A 26,327-nucleotide genomic window follows, 5' to 3' on the forward strand; every position below is an offset into this window, starting at 1 on the left:
GGTGCTCATTTTATAACACACACAGTATACAGGTGGTGCTCATTTTATAACACATACAGTATACAGGTGGTGCTCATTTTATAACACATACAGTATACAGGTGGTGTTCATTTTATAACACACACAGTATACAGGTGGTGCTCATTTTATAACACATACAGTATACAGGTGGTGCTCATTTTATAACACACAGTATACAGGTGGTGTTCATTTTATAACACACACAGTATACAGGTGGTGTTCATTTTATAACACACACAGTATACAGGTGGTGTTCATTTTATAACACATACAGTATACAGGTGGTGCTCATTTTAACTAACACATACAGTATACAGGTGGTGTTCATTTTATAACACATACAGTATACAGGTGGTGCTCATTTTAACTAACACATACAGTATACAGGTGGTGCTCATTTTATAACACACAGTATACAGGTGGTGCTCATTTTAACTAACACATACAGTATACAGGTGGTGCTCATTTTATAACACACACAGTATACAGGTGGTGTTCATTTTATAACACACACAGTATACAGGTGGTGCTCATTTTATAACACACAGTATACAGGTGGTGTTCATTTTATAACACACAGTATACAGGTGGTGCTCATTTTATAGCACATACAGTATACAGGTGGTGTTCATTTTATAACACAGTATACAGGTGGTGCTAATTTTATAACACATACAGTATACAGATTGTGCTCATGTTAACTAACACACACAGTATACAGGTGGTGTTCATTTTATAACACAGTATACAGGTGGTGCTCATGTTAACTAACACACACAGTATACAGGTGGTGTTCATTTTATAACACATACAGTGTACAGGTGGTGTTCATTTTATAACACATACAGTATACAGGTGGTGCTAATTTTATAACACATACAGTATACAGGTGGTGTTCATGTTAACTAACACATACAGTATACAGGTGGTGTTCATTTTATAACACATACAGTATACAGGTGGTGCTCATTTTATAACACATACAGTATACAGGTGGTGCTCATTTTATAACACATACAGTATACAGGTGGTGCTCATGTTAACTAACACACACAGTATACAGGTGGTGTTCATTTTATAACACATACAGTATACAGGTGGTGCTCATGTTAACTAACACACACAGTATACAGGTGGTGTTCATTTTATAACACACACAGTATACATGTGGTGTTCATTTTATAACACATACAGTATACAGGTGGTGCTCATTTTATAACACACACAGTATACAGGTGGTGTTCATTTTATAACACACACAGTATACAGGTGGTGTTCATTTTATAACACATACAGTATACAGGTGGTGCTCATTTTATAACACACACAGTATACAGGTGGTGCTCATTTTATAACACACACAGTATACAGGTGGTGCTCATTTTATAACACATACAGTATACAGGTGGTGTTCATTTTATAACACATACAGTATACAGGTGGTGCTCATTTATAACACACAGTATACAGGTGGTGTTCATTTTATAACACATACAGTATACAGGTGGTGCTCATTTTATAACATACAGTATACAGGTGGTGCTCATTTTATAACACATACAGTATACAGGTGGTGCTCATTTATAACACACAGTATACAGGTGGTGTTCATTATAACACACAGTATACAGGTGGAGCTCATTATAACACATACAGTATACAGGTGGTGCTCATTTTATAACACATACAGTATACAGGTGGTGCTCATTTTATAACACATACAGTATACAGGTGGTGCTCATTTTATAACACACACAGTATACAGGTGGTGTTCATTTTATAACACATACAGTATACAGGTGGTGCTCATTTTATAACACACACAGTATACAGGTGGTGCTCATTTTATAACACAGTATACAGGTGGTGCTCATTTTATAACACATACAGTATACAGGTGGTGCTCATTTTATAACACATACAGTATACAGGTGGTGTTCATTTTATAACACAGTATACAGGTGGTGTTCATTTTATAACACATACAGTATACAGGTGGTGCTCATTTATAACACACAGTATACAGGTGGTGTTCATTTTATAACACATACAGTATACAGGTGGTGCTCATTTTATAACATACAGTATACAGGTGGTGCTCATTTTATAACACATACAGTATACAGGTGGTGCTCATTTATAACACACAGTATACAGGTGGTGTTCATTATAACACACAGTATACAGGTGGAGCTCATTATAACACATACAGTATACAGGTGGTGCTCATTTTATAACACATACAGTATACAGGTGGTGCTCATTTTATAACACATACAGTATACAGGTGGTGCTCATTTTATAACACATACAGTATACAGGTGGTGTTCATTTTATAACACATACAGTATACAGGTGGTGCTCATTTTATAACACACACAGTATACAGGTGGTGCTCATTTTATAACACAGTATACAGGTGGTGTTCATTTTACAACACATACAGTATACAGGTGGTGTTCATTTTATAACACAAACAGTATACACACAGGTGGTGCTCATTTTAAAACAACACAGTATACAAGTGGTGCTCATTTTATAACACACACAGTATACAGGTGGTGCTCATTTTATAACACATACAGTATACAGGTGGTGCTCATTTTATAACACAGTATACAGGTGGTGCTCATTTTATAACACACACAGTATACAGGTGGTGCTCATTTTATAACACATACAGTATACAGGTGGTGCTCATTTTATAACACAAACAGTATACAGGTGGTGCTCATTTTATAACACAGTATACAGGTGGTGCTCATTTTATAACACATACAGTATACAGGTGGTGCTCATTTTATAACACACAGTATACAGGTGGTGTTCATTTTATAGCACATACAGTATACAGGTGGTGTTCATTTTATAACACACACAGTATACAGGTGGTGCTCATTTTATAACACATACAGTATACAGGTGGTGCTCATTTTATAACACATACAGTATACAGGTGGTGTTCATTTTATAACACACACAGTATACAGGTGGTGCTCATTTTATAACACATACAGTATACAGGTGGTGCTCATTTTATAACACACAGTATACAGGTGGTGTTCATTTTATAACACACACAGTATACAGGTGGTGTTCATTTTATAACACACACAGTATACAGGTGGTGTTCATTTTATAACACATACAGTATACAGGTGGTGCTCATTTTAACTAACACATACAGTATACAGGTGGTGTTCATTTTATAACACATACAGTATACAGGTGGTGCTCATTTTAACTAACACATACAGTATACAGGTGGTGCTCATTTTATAACACACAGTATACAGGTGGTGCTCATTTTTAACTAACACATACAGTATACAGGTGGTGCTCATTTTATAACACACACAGTATACAGGTGGTGTTCATTTTATAACACACACAGTATACAGGTGGTGCTCATTTTATAACACACAGTATACAGGTGGTGTTCATTTTATAACACACAGTATACAGGTGGTGCTCATTTTATAGCACATACAGTATACAGGTGGTGTTCATTTTATAACACAGTATACAGGTGGTGCTAATTTTATAACACATACAGTATACAGATTGTGCTCATGTTAACTAACACACACAGTATACAGGTGGTGTTCATTTTATAACACAGTATACAGGTGGTGCTCATGTTAACTAACACACACAGTATACAGGTGGTGTTCATTTTATAACACATACAGTGTACAGGTGGTGTTCATTTTATAACACATACAGTATACAGGTGGTGCTAATTTTATAACACATACAGTATACAGGTGGTGTTCATGTTAACTAACACATACAGTATACAGGTGGTGTTCATTTTATAACACATACAGTATACAGGTGGTGCTCATTTTATAACACATACAGTATACAGGTGGTGCTCATTTTATAACACATACAGTATACAGGTGGTGCTCATGTTAACTAACACACACAGTATACAGGTGGTGTTCATTTTATAACACATACAGTATACAGGTGGTGCTCATGTTAACTAACACACACAGTATACAGGTGGTGTTCATTTTATAACACACACAGTATACATGTGGTGTTCATTTTATAACACATACAGTATACAGGTGGTGCTCATTTTATAACACACACAGTATACAGGTGGTGTTCATTTTATAACACACACAGTATACAGGTGGTGTTCATTTTATAACACATACAGTATACAGGTGGTGCTCATTTTATAACACACACAGTATACAGGTGGTGCTCATTTTATAACACACACAGTATACAGGTGGTGCTCATTTTATAACACATACAGTATACAGGTGGTGTTCATTTTATAACACATACAGTATACAGGTGGTGCTCATTTTATAACACACACAGTATACAGGTGGTGTTCATTTTATAACATACAGTATACAGGTGGTGCTCATTTTATAACACATACAGTATACAGGTGGTGCTCATTTTATAACACATACAGTATACAGGTGGTGTTCATTTTATAACACAGTATACAGGTGGTGTTCATTTTATAACACATACAGTATACAGGTGGTGCTCATTTATAACACACAGTATACAGGTGGTGTTCATTTTATAACACATACAGTATACAGGTGGTGCTCATTTTATAACATACAGTATACAGGTGGTGCTCATTTTATAACACATACAGTATACAGGTGGTGCTCATTTATAACACACAGTATACAGGTGGTGTTCATTATAACACACAGTATACAGGTGGAGCTCATTATAACACATACAGTATACAGGTGGTGCTCATTTTATAACACATACAGTATACAGGTGGTGCTCATTTTATAACACATACAGTATACAGGTGGTGCTCATTTTATAACACATACAGTATACAGGTGGTGTTCATTTTATAACACATACAGTATACAGGTGGTGCTCATTTTATAACACACACAGTATACAGGTGGTGCTCATTTTATAACACAGTATACAGGTGGTGCTCATTTTATAACACATACAGTATACAGGTGGTGCTCATTTTATAACACATACAGTATACAGGTGGTGTTCATTTTATAACACAGTATACAGGTGGTGTTCATTTTATAACACATACAGTATACAGGTGGTGCTCATTTATAACACACAGTATACAGGTGGTGCTCATTTTATAACACATACAGTATACAGGTGGTGCTCATTTTATAACATACAGTATACAGGTGGTGCTCATTTTATAACACATACAGTATACAGGTGGTGCTCATTTATAACACACAGTATACAGGTGGTGTTCATTATAACACACAGTATACAGGTGGAGCTCATTATAACACATACAGTATACAGGTGGTGCTCATTTTATAACACATACAGTATACAGGTGGTGCTCATTTTATAACACATACAGTATACAGGTGGTGCTCATTTTATAACACATACAGTATACAGGTGGTGTTCATTTTATAACACATACAGTATACAGGTGGTGCTCATTTTATAACACATACAGTATACAGGTGGTGCTCATTTTATAACACAGTATACAGGTGGTGTTCATTTTACAACACATACAGTATACAGGTGGTGTTCATTTTATAACACAAACAGTATACACACAGGTGGTGCTCATTTTAAAACAACACAGTATACAAGTGGTGCTCATTTTATAACACACACAGTATACAGGTGGTGCTCATTTTATAACACATACAGTATACAGGTGGTGCTCATTTTATAACACAGTATACAGGTGGTGCTCATTTTATAACACACACAGTATACAGGTGGTGCTCATTTTATAACACATACAGTATACAGGTGGTGCTCATTTTATAACACAAACAGTATACAGGTGGTGTTCATGTTAACTAACACATACAGTATACAGGTGGTGTTCATTTTATAACACAGTATACAGGTGGTGCTCATTTTATAACACACAGTATACAGGTGGTGTTCATTTTATAGCACATACAGTATACAGGTGGTGTTCATTTTATAACACAGTATACAGGTGGTGCTAATTTTATAACACATACAGTATACAGATTGTGCTCATGTTAACTAACACACACAGTATACAGGTGGTGTTCATTTTATAACACAGTATACAGGTGGTGCTCATGTTAACTAACACACACAGTATACAGGTGGTGTTCATTTTATAACACATACAGTGTACAGGTGGTGTTCATTTTATAACACATACAGTGTACAGGTGGTGTTCATTTTATAACACATACAGTATACAGGTGGTGCTAATTTTATAACACATACAGTATACAGGTGGTGTTCATGTTAACTAACACATACAGTATACAGGTGGTGTTCATTTTATAACACATACAGTATACAGGTGGTGCTCATTTTATAACACATACAGTATACAGGTGGTGCTCATTTTATAACACATACAGTATACAGGTGGTGCTCATGTTAACTAACACACACAGTATACAGGTGGTGTTCATTTTATAACACATACAGTATACAGGTGGTGCTCATGTTAACTAACACACACAGTATACAGGTGGTGTTCATTTTATAACACACACAGTATACATGTGGTGTTCATTTTATAACACATACAGTATACAGGTGGTGCTCATTTTATAACACACACAGTATACAGGTGGTGTTCATTTTATAACACACACAGTATACAGGTGGTGTTCATTTTATAACACACACAGTATACAGGTGGTGTTCATTTTATAACACATACAGTATACAGGTGGTGCTCATTTTATAACACACACAGTATACAGGTGGTGCTCATTTTATAACACACACAGTATACAGGTGGTGTTCATTTTATAACACATACAGTATACAGGTGGTGTTCATTTTATAACACATACAGTATACAGGTGGTGCTCATTTTATAACACACACAGTATACAGGTGGTGTTCATTTTATAACATACAGTATACAGGTGGTGCTCATTTTATAACATACAGTATACAGGTGGTGCTCATTTTATAACACATACAGTATACAGGTGGTGCTCATTTTATAACACATACAGTATACAGGTGGTGTTCATTTTATAACACACACAGTATACAGGTGGTGTTCATTTTATAACACACAGTATACAGGTGGTGTTCATTTTATAACACATACAGTATACAGGTGGTGCTCATTTTATAACATACAGTATACAGGTGGTGCTCATTTTATAACACATACAGTATACAGGTGGTGCTCATTTATAACACACAGTATACAGGTGGTGTTCATTATAACACACAGTATACAGGTGGAGCTCATTATAACACATACAGTATACAGGTGGTGCTCATTTTATAACACATACAGTATACAGGTGGTGCTCATTTTATAACACACACAGTATACAGGTGGTGTTCATTTTATAACACATACAGTATACAGGTGGTGCTCATTTTATAACACACACAGTATACAGGTGGTGCTCATTTTATAACACAGTATACAGGTGGTGTTCATTTTACAACACATACAGTATACAGGTGGTGTTCATTTTATAACACAAACAGTATACACACAGGTGGTGCTCATTTTAAAACAACACAGTATACAAGTGGTGCTCATTTTATAACACACACAGTATACAGGTGGTGCTCATTTTATAACACATACAGTATACAGGTGGTGCTCATTTTATAACACAGTATACAGGTGGTGCTCATTTTATAACACACACAGTATACAGGTGGTGCTCATTTTATAACACATACAGTATACAGGTGGTGCTCATTTTATAACACAAACAGTATACAGGTGGTGCTCATTTTATAACACATACAGTATACAGGTGGAGCTTATTTTATAACACATACAGTATACAGGTGGTGTTCATTTTATAACACATACAGTATACAGGTGGTGCTCATTTTATAACACACACAGTATACAGGTGGTGCTCATTTTATAACACATACAGTATACAGGTGGTGTTCATTTTATAACACACACAGTATACAGGTGGTGTTCATTTTATAACACAAACAGTATACAGGTGGTGTTCATTTTATAACACATACAGTATACAGGTGGTGCTCATTTTATAACACATACAGTATACAGGTGGTGCTCACTTTATAACACATACAGTATACAGGTGGTGCTCACTTTATAACACATACAGTATACAGGTGGTGCTCATTTTATAACACATACAGTATACAGGTGGTGTTCATTTTATAGCACATACAGTATACAGGTGGTACTCATTTTATAACACACACAGTATACAGGTGGTACTCATTTTATAGCACATACAGTATACAGGTGGTGCTCATTTTATAACACATACAGTATACAGGTGGTGTTCATTTTATAGCACATACAGTATACAGGTGGTACTCATTTTATAACACACACAGTATACAGGTGGTACTCATTTTATAGCACATACAGTATACAGGTGGTGCTCATTTTATAACACACACAGTATACAGGTGGTGCTCATTTTATAACACATACAGTATACAGGTGGTGCTCACTTTATAACACATACAGTATACAGGTGGTACTCATTTTATAACACACACAGTATACAGGTGGTACTCATTTTATAGCACATACAGTATACAGGTGGTACTCATTTTATAACACATACAGTATACAGGTGGTACTCATTTTATAACACATACAGTATACAGGTGGTACTCATTTTATAACACATACAGTATACAGGTGGTACTCATTTTATAGCACATACAGTATACAGGTGGTGCTCATTTTATAACACACACAGTATACAGGTGGTGCTCATTTTATAACACATACAGTATACAGGTGGTGCTCATTTTATAACACATACAGTATACAGGTGGTGCTCATTTTATAACATACAGTATACAGGTGGTGTTCATTTTATAACACATACAGTATACAGGTGGTGCTCATTTTATAACACATACAGTATACAGGTGGTGTTCATTTTATAACACATACAGTATACAGGTGGTGTTCATTTTATAACACATACAGTATACAGGTGGTGCTCATTTTATAACACACACAGTATACAGGTGGTGTTCATTTTATAACACACACAGTATACAGGTGGTGCTCATGTTAACTAACACATACAGTATACATGTGGTGCTCATTTTAACTAACACATACAGTATACAGGTGGTGCTCATTTTATAACACACACAGTATACAGGTGGTGTTCATTTTATAACATACAGTATACAGGTGGTGTTCATTTTATAACACATACAGTATACAGGTGGTGTTCATTTTATAACACATACAGTATACAGGTGGTGTTCATGTCAACTAACACACACAGTATACAGGTGGTGTTCATGTCAACTAACACACACAGTATACAGGTGGTGTTCATTTTATAACATACAGTATACAGGTGGTGTTCATTTTATAACACATACAGTATACAGGTGGTGTTCATTTTATAACACACACAGTATACAGGTGGTACTCATTTTATAACACATACAGTATACAGGTGGTGCTCATTTTAACTAACACATACAGTATACAGGTGGTGTTCATTTTATAACACATACAGTATACAGGTGGTGCTCATTTTAACTAACACAAACAGTATACAGGTGGTGCTAATTTTATAACACATACAGTATACAGGTGGTGCTCATTTTAACTAACACAAACAGTATACAGGTGGTGCTAATTTTATAACACATACAGTATACAGGTGGTGCTCATTTTATAACACATACAGTATACAGGTGGTGTTCATTTTATAACACATACAGTATACAAGTGGTGTTCATTATAACACACACAGTATACAGGTGGTGCTCACTTTATAACACATACAGTATACAGGTGGTGTTCATTTTATAACACACAGTATACAGGTGGTGCTCATTTTATAACACAGTATACAGGTGGTGCTCATTTTATAACACATACAATATACAGGTGGTGCTCATTTTATAACACATACAGTATACAGGTGGTGCTCATTTTATAACACATACAGTATACAGGTGGTGCTCATTTTATAACACACACAGTATACAGGTGGTGTTCATTTTATAACACATACAGTATACAGGTGGTGTTCATTTTATAACACACACAGTATACAGGTGGTGTTCATTTTATAACACATACAGTATACAGGTGGTGCTCATTTTATAACACATACAGTATACAGGTGGTGTTCATTTTATAACACACACAGTATACAGGTGGTGTTCATTTTATAACACATACAGTATACAGGTGGTGCTCATTTTATAACACATACAGTATACAGGTGGTGTTCATTTTATAACACACACAGTATACAGGTGGTGTTCATTTTATAACACATACAGTATACAGGTGGTGTTCATTTTATAACACATACAGTATACAGGTGGTGTTCATTTTATAACACATACAGTATACAGGTGGTGTTCATTTTATAACACATACAGTATACAGGTGGTGTTCATTTTATAACACATACAGTGTACAGGTGGTGTTCATTTTATAACGCATACAGTATACAGGTGGTGCTCATTTTATAACACACACAGTATACAGGTGGTGCTCATTTTATAACACACACAGTATACAGGTGGTGCTCATTTTATAACACATACAGTATACAGGTGGTGCTCATTTTATAACACATACAGTATACAGGTGGTGTTCATTTATAACATACAGTATACAGGTGGTGTTCATTTTATAACACATACAGTATACAGGTGGTGTTCATTTTAACTAACACATACAGTATACAGGTGGTGTTCATTTTAACTAACACATACAGTGTACAGGTGGTGCTCATTTTAACTAACACAAACAGTATACAGGTGGTGCTAATTTTATAACACATACAGTATACAGGTGGTGCTCATTTTATAACACACACAGTATACAGGTGGTGTTCATTTTATAACACATACAGTATACAGGTGGTGCTCATTTTAACTAACACATACAGTATACAGGTGGTGCTCATTTTAACTAACACATACAGTATACAGGTGGTGTTCATTTTAACTAACACATACAGTATACAGGTGGTGCTCATTTTAACTAACACATACAGTATACAGGTGGTGCTCATTTTATAACACATACAGTATACAGGTGGTGCTTACTTTATAACACATACAGTATACAGGTGGTGTTCATTTTAACTAACACATACAGTATACAGGTGGTGTTCATTTTATAACACATACAGTATACAGGTGGTGCTCATTTTAACTAACACATATAGTATACAGGTGGTGCTCATTTTATAACACATACAGTATACAGGTGGTGTTCATTTTATAACACATACAGTATACAGGTGGTGCTCATTTTATAACACATACAGTATACAGGTGGTGCTCATTTTATAACACATACAGTATACAGGTGGTGCTCATTTTATAACACACAGTATACAGGTGGTGCTCATTTTATAACACATACAGTATACAGGTGGTGTTCATTTTATAACACACACAGTATACAGGTGGTGCTCATGTTAACTAACACATACAGTATACAGGTGGTGCTCATGTTAACTAACACATACAGTATACAGGTGGTGTTCATTTTATAACACATACAGTATACAGGTGGTGCTCATTTTATAACACATACAGTATACAGGTGGTGCTCATTTTATAACACATACAGTATACAGGTGGTGCTCATTATATAACACATACAGTATACAGGTGGTGTTCATTTTATAACACATACAGTATACAGGTGGTGCTCATTTTATAACACATACAGTATACAGGTGGTGCTCATTTTAACTAACACATACAGTATACAGGTGGTGCTCATGTCAACTAACACATACAGTATACAGGTGGTGTTCATTTTATAACACATACAGTATACAGGTGGTGGTCATTTTATAACACACACAGTATACAGGTGGTGCTCATTTTATAACACATACAGTATACAGGTGGTGTTCATTTTATAACACATACAGTATACAGGTGGTGTTCATTTTATAACACATACAGTATACATGTGGTGTTCATTTTATAACACATACAGTATACAGGTGGTGTTCATTTTATAACACACACAGTATACAGGTGGTGTTCATTTTATAACACATACAGTATACAGGTGGTGTTCATTTTATAACACATACAGTATACAGGTGGTGTTCATTTTATAACACATACAGTATACAGGTGGTGTTCATTATAACACATACAGTATACAGGTGGTGTTCATTATAACACACACAGTATACAGGTGGTGTTCATTTTATAACACACACAGTATACAGGTGGTGTTCATTTTATAACACACACAGTATACAGGTGGTGTTCATTATAACACACACAGTATACAGGTGGTGTTCATTTTATAACACACACAGTATACAGGTGGTGTTCATTTTATAACACACACAGTATACAGGTGGTGCTCACTTTATAACACATACAGTATACAGGTGGTGCTCATTTTATAACACACAGTATACAGGTGGTGTTCACTTTATAACACATACAGTATACAGGTGGTGTTCATTTTATAACACATACAGTATACAGGTGGTGCTCATTTTATAACACATACAGTATACAGGTGGTGTTCATTTTATAACACATACAGTATACAGGTGGTGTTCATTTTATAACACATACAGTATACAGGTGGTGTTCATTTTATAACACATACAGTATACAGGTGGTGTTCATTTTATAACACACACAGTATACAGGTGGTGCTCATTTTATAACACACAGTATACAGGTGGTGTTCATTATAACACATACAGTATACAGGTGGTGTTCATTTTAACTTAAATCTCTGTGTTAATGGTGCCGGTGTTCGTAATTAATTATACTGGTACATGACCAACACAAGATGTATACAATGTGAAAGTAGACTTTTAAACACGGTTATAGGTTATCATTGAAGTTCATGTCTGACTATATGGGAATACAGTGGATCATATTTATATTACATATTTTTAGGTTTTGTTGAAATTTTCGACTTAATAAAGTAGAATGGGGGCAAGTTAACATTTATGTCGATTTCGTCATATGTATACCCAAAATTAGTGTGCTTATTTTACCATGACATTCCTTAACTGTAAGGGGCCGAGTGGTTAAGGTGTCCCAACACTTTATCATTACCCCTCCACCTCTGGGTTGCGAGTTCGAAACCTACGTGGGGCAGTTGCCAGGTACTGACCGTAGGCCGGTGGTTTTTTCCCTTGTACTCCTGCTTTCCTCCACCACTAACCTGGCACGTCTTTAAATGAACCTGGCTGTTAATAGGACGTTAAACTAAATAAAGCAAACCAAAACCTTAACTATAAAAAATGTACTTGGTAGATGCCAATACATTTTCACATAAAAAAGACGTTGTATTTATACATATTTTAATAATTGTTTATTTTTGTCACTAAGCTTTGTAGCAAAAGGAAAATTAAACATTTTACAAATTAAACAAAACTATTATGGTTACAGTTACATCTAACGGACATTGCTGGAGGGAATATCCGTCTTCACGATTATCCAAGAATTCACCAGGAAATGTGTACAGATGGTGTCAACGATGAAAAATAATAATTATTTATAGATCAGGATGAAAAAAGCAATGAAATAAAACTTCACTTATAGAAAGTTCGATCCGGTATTTTCAATACAACTGCGTGATTGTTGTACGCCAGGTCAAAAAAATCGATAACAGCTTCAAAAACGAAAGAGAAAGCGAGATATTCCCTCTTAATAGTATTGACATTCATAGATAAACATTTATTTCTGTATCTTACGTGTACGTGAAAACCGAAAGTACAATGTAATGTGAAGTATATACAAACCGAAAGTAGAAGAAATCGGAATTCCAGCTATACACCGATTGTATACACAAACAATTATCATGTGTGCCTAAATGAAATAAAGGAATCTATACAGAGTGACAAATCAGTTAGACCGAGGAATCGAGAATGGAAAACTAGGTGAGTCTGATTTTTCCAAATATTTGACGAATCAGAATGTCAGTTATTTAATACAAAATACAGAAATACACACGTATAAAGATATGTGTACTGTACTTGTCATTGTGCCACATGAAAATATCTCTCAATCCCCAGTGCTATGGCGTGCTCTCGTCTCAACTCTTATTAGGACCGAACATATATACACATGTATGTAATGTTTTATGTTGAAACTGTCATATCCTTGTATCGTCCTGGGGTTAATAATGTACAGTTAAACCTGTTTTAGTTTAAACATATTTTATTGACATTAAAAAACAACTAATAAATTACTTCTCCCGTAATAATGACACACTGAAATAAATGTACAAATATTGTAAAGTACAAGGTATGTTTAGGTAAAGACAAGGAAAAACAATGCAGTAGGTAATATTAAGTAAAACCTGTCTATAAAGGAAACCTGTCTACAAAGGACAGACTCATCAGACCCACTCCTTCTAATTTACTAAATAATTAACCTCTGTATAAAGGACACCTGTCTATAAAGGACAGACTCATCAGACCCACTCCTTCTAATTTACTAAATAATTAACCTCTGTATAAAGGACACCTGTCTATAAAGGACAGACTCATCAGACCCACTCCTTCTAATTTACTAAATAATTAACCTCTGTATAAAGGACACCTGTCTATAAAGGACAGACTCATCAGACCCATTCCCTCTAATTTACTAAATAATTAACTTCTGTATAAAGGACACTTGTCTATAAAGGACACTTTTTATCTGTCCCTTTGGTGCCATATATATTCGACTATATTTTAAACACATATGATGCCACAGCGCCGAAAGTCATTACACTGCATGTCACGAATATGAGTAAACTTACACCCACGGTATGCTGACTGTCTAATTAACTCCCCAACTCCAACAAATAAAAACAATGACAATAGTGTCCTGATAATGATAGATTTTAACACCTAGATTTATAAACCCATCAGATTTACCTGTCATGTTGACTTTTCATTGAAAGACTAGTCAAAGTCCGTGTAAGGAAAACATGTATACAAGCACGTATTTCAAATGTGTAACATTCGACCAGTACAGGTAGATCAGTGTTATTTTTCTTCCTCTTTTTTATTTTTCCTTTCCTCTTTTGTTCCAATTCAACATTTCATTTTTTACTGTTATCCTCGCTGGCGAACTGAGTCACTCAAGTATGAAAAGACAGAGATAATCTAAAGACCAAGAATATTCGAATTCTTAAATGTTAATAAATAAAATAAGTAAAATTGTTACATAACCTTAGCTAATCAATGTTGTTTAACCTTTATAATCAACGTACATACTTCAAGGTCAATGTTATTAAACCTTTATAAATCAACGTACATACTTCCATGTCAACGACTTGGTCTACGTGGGGACGTTGAGAGTATGACCTTGTTACATATACGTGTACAATGATCAATTCTTTACCATGTGACCTTGTTAATTTTCATAGATCAATTCCTTACCACGTGACCTTATTGATTTTCAGATATACGTATACAATGATAAATTCCTTAACACGTGACCTTATTAATTTTCAGATATACGTATACAATGATCAATTCCTTACCACGTGACCTTGTTAATTTTCATAGATCAATTCCTTACCACGTGACCTTATTAATTTTCAGATATACGTGTACAATGAGTAAAAGACGCCACGATAATGAAGACACACGTGTATCTAAGTTTAAAAAACATAACTCCCAAACTCCGGTATCGGTGCCGGCGGACCAGATTGGCGTGTGGAGGTTTGGTGAGGACGAGTGTTTTACTTCTGTCAAAAAGGTAATTTTTTTTTAGGGTTTTTGTAATGTCTGTGTTGTTATCAAAATTTGCTTAAATTACTGGGTAAAGTTCTCGGCGTTAATTGTTCACGAGACATGTCAAACGATTTAATCACGAATGGGTTTACCTGTATAAGTAATCCCTTCACTGTATAATACAGTACCATTAATCCTATCTAAGTTAATGTTTTATCTAATGTTCATAGTTAACTGTATCGTAATAATTATCACCACACTCTTAATAGAAATACTCAAAACGAAGTGTGACGTCACAATATTAAATCAGTACGCTAGCTATGTACTTATACGGGAGTTTTTGCATCATTCAGTTTTAATCTGACTTTGATTCGTTTTTGTTATTTGTTGTTGTTGTTGTTGTTGTTGTTGTTGTTGTTGTTGTTGTTGTTGTTGTTGTTGTTGTTGTTGTTGTTTAACTTCAATGACGACAATGACATCTCTTTTTCTGATAGACTTTCTAATACCCGTACAACCCATAAAGTTACAACGTGTTTGTATATCAGTATTTGACAGTTATGGATACGCTGTTTTCATATGACCTAAAGTTCATTGTCTATGGGATTCAACGGTTCATTCTCACTTAGCCAACATTCTGAAACTTACCTGAATTACCTGGCCAACGTGTCAAATTTTACACTTTTTCAACTATAGTCTGTTCTTACTTTTCACGTAAGAATGTAGGCTACTTATCGTAATAAATTAAATCTTAGATGTTTTTGGTAGCTTTACCCAATTTTATTTAATCGACATATATTATGAAACCTAACTTCATCTCTAGTTTCAACTTTAAATTGTGCTTTTAATAATATCTGTATTAAGTACAATTGTCTTCAATCACTTAAATCTGTGTGTACGTATTTTTTAAAATTATCTTTTTAACAATTTAGAATCTAAAAAAGAAACCAGATGAAATATATTCCGTGAATACCAGTACTTATGAAATTACATCAAACTAGCAGTGGATGTGTTATTTAATGAAGTAAAGCAAGGTTGCTGTGAAGAAGTTTGTGCTATTCCTTATACCATTGATGAGGTGATGTTAGTGAGATACTACACGATTTAAATTACTTACCCTCTGTTGTACGTTTTCCCAAAACCTTTCATTTTTGCCATGGCAAAGGAAACACATGTGTATGGCTCACTCCAATTAAGTGGTTAGTAAAGCGACGCCAATATTTGGATTTTTAAAACGTATTTGCAGGCCATTTACAAACATGTCTGTTATCTGCTCTCTGCACATAAGTATGGTACACATCTCGTAAGAAACATACGCCAGGTGGAAGTAGTAGAGAGAAAGTTTTTGAAGTTTCTGCATGAAATCAAAATTAAACTTTTATCTTACTTGAAAATGTGTACATAATTCAACTTTCCCAGTCGTGAATGTTGACGTAAATTCATATATTTTATATGTTTATTCAAATCTATAGCCTGCTTGGCATGATTGAACTTTGTTGAATTGAATTTTTATAAATTTACTATGAAATGAAAAAAAATACATGTATAACTGACATTTAAGGGAGATAACTCAAACATAAAGAGTCACACATCATTCATACATTTTGATTATATACACATGTATACATAATATTTGATAATAAAATATTTAATTAAACTTTATCTATAAGAATCATTGATTGACAGGCATTGCCCAAAATTCCATGTACATAAATATGCACAGGTCTCGCCTGTCAATACTCTAAGCGAAAATAATATAAATAAATGTAAGGTATTATATTATACATTGTCAGAAAAATGACTGTCAATCAATTTTTTTTTACAGACACTATACTTCACATACATACAACAAATACATGGTAGAAACAGTGGTGATGACTTCAGTGTATGTCTCTGTATATGTATTTTAATTCTTAAAACCTTAAAATCTTAATTAAGAAATACGTTTTCCCCTGCCGTGACAAAAATTACCTTGGATATTTTGTATCTCACGGAGACGTGGTGTTTCGTGATAACGTTCATTCTCGCACTTTCTCGTACTATCTCGTTGCAGAAATGGAGTGTCTCGCATTGCATAACATATCTCATAAATAAGTTAGAAGAAGCTGACGATTGTGACTGTTCCGACCTTGACCTTTGGGTCAAAAATAGATGTATCATGTTGGACAAAGACGATTCCCTGTCCGACTACCCCGGCCTGACTAAACTGTACATAGTCCAAAGACCGGAATCAAGAGATGCGCCGACTAAGTACCAAACAACAGATGATGACGTCATAGATCCGTACAGTGACGATATGTGCGTCCTCATGACGTGCGGTCACGCCACATGTAAGATTTAATTGAACTTTGTAATAATAAAATTCAATATGTGTCTTTAAATATACATATACTTCGATTTTATTGCATTTTTTTTTATACTTTTCCTTTCTTTTTTAAATCGATGTTAAAAATATATCCATTTTTATGGAAACCACAGAAATCATATCTAGTATTTTGTAAATGCAAGGCTGGACATTTTAATGTATTAAAGTATTTGTATAAAAGCAATCGGCTCTAATTTTCAGCAATATTATAGACTTCTAGCTTGTTTCTTTAAGTCTATAAGGAGAATGTCGTCCTACCATTTACGACGTTTGTTTCAGGACAATACCACCTCGATCTGATATGAAATACTAAAGACACTATATATTAAACCGACGTTTTCTATATTTTCAGCTCCAGATAATCTGTATGCATATGCTTGGAATCAGATTAATAATGGCGCCATTGAGGTCAGGTGCCCTGCCATACCGGATGACCACCGACCGACTGATCAGTGCGCAAGTCTGTGGACGTTTAAAGCTATCTGCGCACGCGCATGCCTGTCGAATGACGAAATCAACCTTTTCCTATCGAAATTATTTTCGAATTGGTTAGAGAGACACAAAAATGTCTACCTGTGTCCGAGTTGTGATGAGGCTCAGGACGATAGCTGTGGTAGAAGTGTAGTAAAATGTCGTTATTGTGGACACTCCTTCTGTGTCCGATGTCTAAGATTTGTGGACGAAAACGAGAAAACATGTACTAGTTCGGAATGTAAACAAAGTATACCAAAAATTCGAAGTCTTCTTCGTAATTGTTCCATGCGGACCCTTGTTGGTGTTCCGAACTGTCCTTCCGTTCGCGCATGCCCAGTGTGCCAATGTGTCATTGAATACGACGAGATTGACAGTTGTAAACACATGACCTGTCCACGAAACACGTGTCAGACAAAATTCTGTTTTATTTGTCTAAAGGTAAAGACGGACAAGTATTACTGGCCGTGTGGGGGCGCTTACGAGAAGTGCGTTCCCGCAGGAAGACAAATGATCTGAGGGTCACGTGATCAAATCTTAGTATTTCTATCTTACCTTATTTACAAATATTTACCCACCTGATTAGAACATTGTGTTCAAACAGTGGTGAAAAAAAATCAAATTAACCAAGTGATCTACCTGTTAACTGTGATCAATTGATATCCCGATTTCTAGTAATGTTCCGGATCCAGTTGCATTTGACCGATTTGAATTACTCTTTATAAAAGATCCTGGTTCAATTTATTATATCCAGCGTCTTTGCTTAGATGTGTGTAAGTCGTTTATGCTTCTCTGGGAACTAACACACACCTACTGAACTAAAACACCCCTGCTGAACTAAAGCACACCTGAACTCGGGTGTTTCCGCTAATCAAGAGAGTCGAGTAGAGATTGTTACAACGCGTCTTCTATTTTTGGCTCTGTAACTGCTTTCTAAATTAGACGAATGTGGGATCGGTATACGTCAGAAAATCATTTGTCAAGTCGGACACGAAACAAGGATATCATAACCGACAAATCATTTGTCAAGTCATGTAAATTTGTTAAATCATGTAATTGATGAGGAACTTTATTATTCTGTTTATTTACCAGTTAAATCTCTTAATGTAGTATCTGTTGTGTCTAATTATGTTATCATACTTATGTTTGTGTCACTAATAGCTCGCACGAGCTAATGTTCTTTGTTTCTATGCGACGTTAAATAAAGTTTCATGTACCTTGTATCTTGTTAGTATAACCCAGCCTATTCAGTTTGTATCTTGTACCTTGTATCTTGTTAGTAAAACCCAGCCTATTCAGTTTGACTTGAAATGTAGATCACTATAACCGGTAAATCAATTCCGTGGCATTTGGTTCCATGCCAATATAAAGGTTTACAAATTAGTTGTTGGCTTCTCTCGACAAATAGTGTAAGGGACCAAGGGAGACAACTCGTAAAAACGACAAACCACTAACAAACGGTATCAATTTTATTTGTACTCTGATTATGGAAGTGAAAAAAATAGAACAGTTAGTTAATAAAATCTGCATAATTTACACACATAGAACCACACACTCACACACTAAACCACACACGCTACAGTAACACACACGCTACAGTAACACACACGCTACAGTAACACACACGCTACAGTAACACACACGCAGTAACACACACGCTACAGTAACACACACGCTACAGTAACACACGCTACAGTAACACACACGCAGTAACACACACGCTACAGTAACACACACGCTACAGTAACACACGCTACAGTAACACACACGCAGTAACACACACGCTACAGTAACACACACGCTACAGTAACACACACGCTACAGTAACACACACGCTACAGTAACACACACGCTACAGTAACACACACGCTACAGTAACACACTTCATCAACACGCTACAGTAACACACTTCATCAACACGCTACAGTAACACACTACAGTAACACACTACAATAACACGCTACAGTAACATACTACAGTAACACACTACAGTAACACACACGCTACAGTAACACACACGCTACAGTAACACACACGCTACAGTAACACACTACAGTAACACACTACAGTAACACACTACAGTAACACACTACAGTAACACACACGCTACAGTAACACACACGCTACAGTAACACACACGCTACAGTAACACACACGCTACAGTAACACGTTACAGTAACACGCTACAGTAACACACTACAATAACACGCTACAGTAACACACTACAGTAACACACTACAGTAACACGCTACAGTAACACACTACAGTAACACACACGCTACAGTAACATACTACAGTAACACACTACAGTAACACACTACAGTAACACACTACAGTAACACACACGCTACAGTAACACACTACAGTAACACACACGCTACAGTAACACACACGCTACAGTAACACACACGCTACAGTAACACACACGCTACAGTAACACACTACAGTAACACACACGCTACAGTAACACACACGCTACAGTAACACACACGCTACAGTAACACACACGCTACAGTAACACACTACAGTAACACACACGCTACAGTAACACACACGCTACAGTAACACACACGCTACAGTAACACACACGCTACAGTAACACACACGCTACAGTAACACACACGCTACAGTAACACACACGCTACAGTAACACACACGCTACAGTAACACACACGCTACAGTAACACACACGCTACAGTAACACACACGCTACAGTAACACACACGCTACAGTAACACACACGCTACAGTAACACACACGCTACAGTAACACACACGCTACAGTAACACACACGCTACAGTAACACACACGCTACAGTAACACACACGCTACAGTAACACACACGCTAGAGTAACACACACGCTACAGTAACACACACGCTACAGTAACACACACGCTACAGTAACACACACGCTACAGTAACACACACGCTACAGTAACACACACGCTACAGTAACACACACGCTACAGTAACACACACGCTACAGTAACACACACGCTACAGTAACACACACGCTACAGTAACACACACGCTACAGTAACACACACGCTACAGTAACACACACGCTACAGTAACACACACGCTACAGTAACACACACGCATACAGTTGTAGCTTTACACAGACACGTGTTACTGTTACAAGTAGAAGATGAATTATGCATAGAGAAAACCTGGTCGAATAAGATCACCTAGATTACAAGTAATGGTCCAAATTATACGGTTAAATTTTCTCGCTGGGACTCTTTTCAAGTGGGGATAAAAAAAACTCTATTTTTTATTTTATTTTAATTTTGTTTCGTTTGTTTGTTTGTTTGTTTTTTTACTCTAATTTCCTGTAATTAAAACGTGTTAATCTCTGTATGTTGTATTCGTCGTATTGGTCCCTCTTAAATCACAATTACGATCTCCTGAACAAAACAAAACTCTCCATTAAAATCCTCAGGATGAGATTCAAGTTGTGAATATCTATGTTTGGTACAACTTTATAAACATTTGAGTAACTCCTTGCTTTCTGTTCCGGGAATTCGAGATGCAAGATGTGACAATAATAGCTATAGTAAGATTTTACAATTGTTCTTAAAGCATTTTACGTTAATGGTTAAAAACATGATTACGGCAAATCTGACGAAAGTTTCTTTGGTTTGGTTTCTTATAAGGCATGACATTATCAAACTCTATATAATGTTGGCTATGGTACCGCATTAATCGTTACAAAACACAATTTCGACAAAAAAACTGACGAAAGTTTCTTTGGTTACAGATTTAAGGCGTTATCATATCACAATTCACACAATTGATTTTCGTCATGATATGTTAAATCACATTAGTTAATTTTACATACACTGTAAAAAAACGCACACTTAAAAAGTAACGAAAGCCATAGATTTTTTTTATATGTTATAAACTATCCTACTGTGTACGTGGTTATTTTCGCGATGGCCTAATTTCGCGATTTCGAAGTGTAAACTATACGCGTGGGGGTATTTTTCGCGATCGATCGACCTTCGTTTGTGGTTCGAGATTACCGAAACTGATATCAAAATAATACGCGTGGGGGGGAATTTTCACGAACAAAATGACTCCGCGTAATTACCGTAAATGTCCCACTTGCGTAAATTTCCACGTTAACAGCATTTCAAGTTTTCACCCAAATGTAAATTTTCTTAAAAACAATACAGTACTTTAAAAGCCTGAATATCAGAAAATTACTAGAAAAAAAACTCAATCCTCAGTATAAAAATTAGCTGAATCAATAACCTTGACCTGGATATCCATAATATAAGACTTGTATATTCCTTAAGATGGCTGTGCATTACAACAACGACGTATCAAACGCCACTGTGTATGTACATAATGTACCACGTTGTCCGTACTTGATCATGCCTGTTTTATGTACCACGTTGTCCGTACTTGATCATGCCTGTTTTATGTACCACGTTGTCCGTACTTGATCATGCCTGTTTTATGTACCACGTTGTCCGTACTTGATCATGCCTGTTTTATGTACCACGTTGTCCGTACTTGATCATGCCTGTTTTATGTACCACGTTGTCCGTACTTGATCATGCCTGTTTTATGTACCACGTTGTCCGTACTTGATCATGCCTGTTTTATGTACCACGTTGTCCGTACTTGATCATGCCTGTTTTATGTACCAGTTTCTGGTGATTTTGACTCCGTGATAAGCTCTTCCTCTTCTTGTCGTCGTCGTCATCGTCGTCTTTCATTTTCCCCCATATATCAAAGTAATTACGGTCAAACGCGAATACACAGGATTAATTGAAATACGAGTCAACAAATTGGAGAGTTAAAGCACAAAATACATCAAATAAGAATTCAAAATAAATGTGAATTAATTCAGAACCGGTCCGTTCACTGCAATGGCTTCCAAATCTCGTAAATGCAATATCTGGTAAAGGTCAAGGACAAAGTTATAGATGGTGTGTTGAAGGTCAAGGATGACAGTATAGACTGATGTGTTCAAGGTCAAGGACGAATGTATAGACTAATGCGTTTAAGGTCAAGGACTAAAATACAGACTTGTGTGTTTGAGGTTGTAAGGATATACCGGAGTATAACAAACCGTCAATACTCCATCAACTCTATATATCATCTATGCATTAAGATATCACGGAAAATGCCGAAGATGTCCGATTGTAGCATGGATGTAACGAAACTGAGGCTTTGGTGACGACTACTTTATTTTACCTACATTGACTTATGGAGACAAGTGACGTAACAATTCGGCCCTGGTCCGTTGGTATTTTACATTTATCTTAGTCCGTTTTATAGTACAGTTCCTATTTTCCCAGTGGTCGAACCAGTCTCATTGATATAAATCATTGTCGTCACCCAATGATATTTCGGACCAAATTTGGTTGAAGCGTTTGGAAGTAAAATTTTACGTACGACGTACAGTGGACAGCGTACGAGTGGTGAGGACGGACGAATCATTATAGATATAAGTTCTCCTCACACGTTGGGTCACATGACATAATAAAAGGATACGGTTCCTGGAAGGAAGGCACAGCCACTACAAACCGACGAAACTCGAGCTGCAGAGCCCGGATGTCAGACTCGAACTTGTCCGTGTAACTCTTGGCATTAACGCCGTTTCCCTAGAAGCAAAGGAGGGAATATGATTATGTGGGTGTATTTCATAAAATATGTCAAGTTCAAATTAAGTATTAAGTGCATGAAATCAACTAGTCTTGAAAATGTTCAAAAAAATAAATAAAAAAAATCATTTTGGGTGTTTTAATAAACCTACTTATTCTATAACGATTTAACACATAATACATTTATCATGTCCTTTTCGAGTCGATATTACACATCATAGGTCAGACGTCCTATACAACATGGAACAATGGAATCTGTTTTCCATTGTCTTTGTGGATAAACGATATTCAGAAGTAAAACATGCAGGAATGCTTGTTTTTTTTTTTTTTTATTATTATTATTTTTCATTATTATTTATTTATTTATTTTGTTTTCTGAACGATATCTATGATAGTTGAATTCGAGACTGTGATTGGTTGATTTAGAACTCACACGTGACAGGTACTTCCCTCCCTTGTTAAGAATCTTCATGGAGAATTCTAGGCTATACGAGGAAGTCTCCAGGTCGTAAATGTAGGCTGTGGAAATAAACACAATATTAGTTAACATCTGAGGTCGGGCTAGAAAATTAACCTAAATAATCACTGTAGAATAGAAAATACGCAAATCAACTAATGCACTTAATCTTAACATTAAATATAATGTATTGTCTTTTTTTGAATTTCGCGGTTGTTCACATCGAACCTAGTTCGAGAGTATTATTTCACACAGTCTTATTTATCCTGCAACTGCCATCCAGCAGATTTATTTTTGCTGTTCTGTAGGAACGGAAATAGCTCTATTTCAAAATCTTAGCACGTGCGGGTTAATTCGACTGACCTTCTTCCAAGTGAAACAACGTTCATAAGCCGAACATATTTGGAACACTGTTGATACCAAATCATTTGAACATTGTTATTTTTGATGACATTTTGTATGATACATACATACATGGTTATTGTCTTATAATATACAAATGTATGTTGTATTTTTGTTCGGGACAGAGAGACAAAAGTAGCTCGCCAAGCCTCGCACGTTTGTCTTTCTTTACCCTCGCAAAAATACTGCTTATATTTTAAGACATTGATCATGTACTACTCTAAACATGTATGTGCGTATAAAAACAAATGATACAGGTACAAATGATACAGGTATATAATGATACAGGTATATAATGATACAGGTATATACTGATACAGGTATATACTGATACAGGTATATAATGATACAGGTATATACTGATACAGGTATATACTGATACAGGTATATAATGATACAGGTACAAATGTACAGGTATATAATGATACAGGTACATAATGTTACAGGTACAAATGTACAGGTATATAATGATACAGGTACAAATGATACAGGTATATACTGATACAGGTACAAATGATACAGGTATATACTGATACAGGTATATAATGATACAGGTATTTAATGATACAGGTATATAATGATATAGGTAGATTATTGATACAGGTATATAATGATACAGGTACAAATGATACAGGTATATAATGATACAGGTATATAATGATACAGGTACAAATGATACAGGTATATAATAATACAGGTATATAATGATACAGGTATATAATGATACAGGTATATAATGATACAGGTATATACTGATTCAGGTATATAATGATACAGGTAGATTATTGATACAGGTACAAATGATACAGGTATATAATGATACAGGTACAAATGATACAGGTACAAATGATACAGGTATATAATGATACAGGTACAAATGATACAGGTACAAATGATACAGGTATATATATATATATATATAATGATACAGGTATATAATGATACAGGTATATAATGATACAGGTATATACTGATACTGGTATATAATGATACAGGTATATGCTAATTTTTTCGGTATCCTTAATGACAGCTTATAAACATTTCTATACAAACTGTTCTATGTATGTTGGTACTACTGCTCCACACACAGTGAATACCATCACACGATAAACTGAATAGGCATGGTATATAATAGGAATTGAGACATAACGCAACTCCCCTTTTCTACTAGGTAGATGTAGATGGCCTTCGATTCAGCTCCACGAATTGAAACAAATCTAGCATTCTTTAGACTCGGCATGGATTTGTGTTTACTCCACCAATCTTTCTCCGGGCAATAAGTATCTACAGAACCTCGTGATCAACGTCGATGTTAATCACAACACATCGTGTGCGGTGT

At 35.5% G+C, this 26,327-nt stretch overlaps 2 protein-coding genes across 3 annotated transcripts in view; one reads left to right on the forward strand and one right to left on the reverse strand.

Moving 5' to 3' along the window:
* Positions 1-13,824: 13,824 nt before the first annotated feature.
* LOC117315810 (E3 ubiquitin-protein ligase RNF19A-like) lies at positions 13,825-19,731 on the forward strand. Its single transcript, XM_033870207.1, has 4 exons — positions 13,825-13,889; positions 15,546-15,702; positions 17,728-18,004; positions 18,392-19,731. The coding sequence occupies exons 2-4, from the start codon at positions 15,559-15,561 to the stop codon at positions 19,027-19,029; spliced, it is 1,059 nt and encodes a 352-aa protein (XP_033726098.1). The 5' UTR covers positions 13,825-13,889; positions 15,546-15,558; the 3' UTR covers positions 19,030-19,731.
* A 3,133-nt stretch (positions 19,732-22,864) lies between these two features.
* LOC117315557 (spermine synthase-like) overlaps positions 22,865-26,327 on the reverse strand; it is a 51,587-nt gene continuing 48,124 nt past the window's right edge. For both annotated transcript variants that reach the window (XM_033869798.1, XM_033869797.1), the window contains exons 9-11: positions 24,563-24,648; positions 24,020-24,129; positions 22,865-23,420 (exon numbers count right to left, since the gene is read on the reverse strand). In XM_033869798.1, coding sequence (XP_033725689.1) covers positions 23,384-23,420; positions 24,020-24,129; positions 24,563-24,648 — 233 coding nt within the window. In that variant the 3' untranslated portion in view covers positions 22,865-23,383. The remainder of the gene's footprint in view (positions 23,421-24,019; positions 24,130-24,562; positions 24,649-26,327) is intronic.

The sequence above is a fragment of the Pecten maximus genome, chromosome 17 (assembly GCF_902652985.1).
Source record: "Pecten maximus chromosome 17, xPecMax1.1, whole genome shotgun sequence".
Taxonomy (NCBI): Eukaryota; Metazoa; Mollusca; class Bivalvia; order Pectinida; family Pectinidae; genus Pecten; species Pecten maximus.

What these genes read in the sequence shown, in the direction of transcription:
- LOC117315810 (XM_033870207.1), top strand. Translation starts at nt 15,559, where the DNA reads ATGAGTAAAAGACGCCACGATAATGAAGACACACGTGTATCTAAGTTT. An exon ending in GTTTTACTTCTGTCAAAAAG is followed by an intron (nt 15,703 to 17,727) that starts GTAATTTTTTTT and finishes ATCTCGTTGCAG; the next exon opens with AAATGGAGTGTCTCGCATTG. An exon ending in GACGTGCGGTCACGCCACAT is followed by an intron (nt 18,005 to 18,391) that starts GTAAGATTTAAT and finishes CTATATTTTCAG; the next exon opens with CTCCAGATAATCTGTATGCA.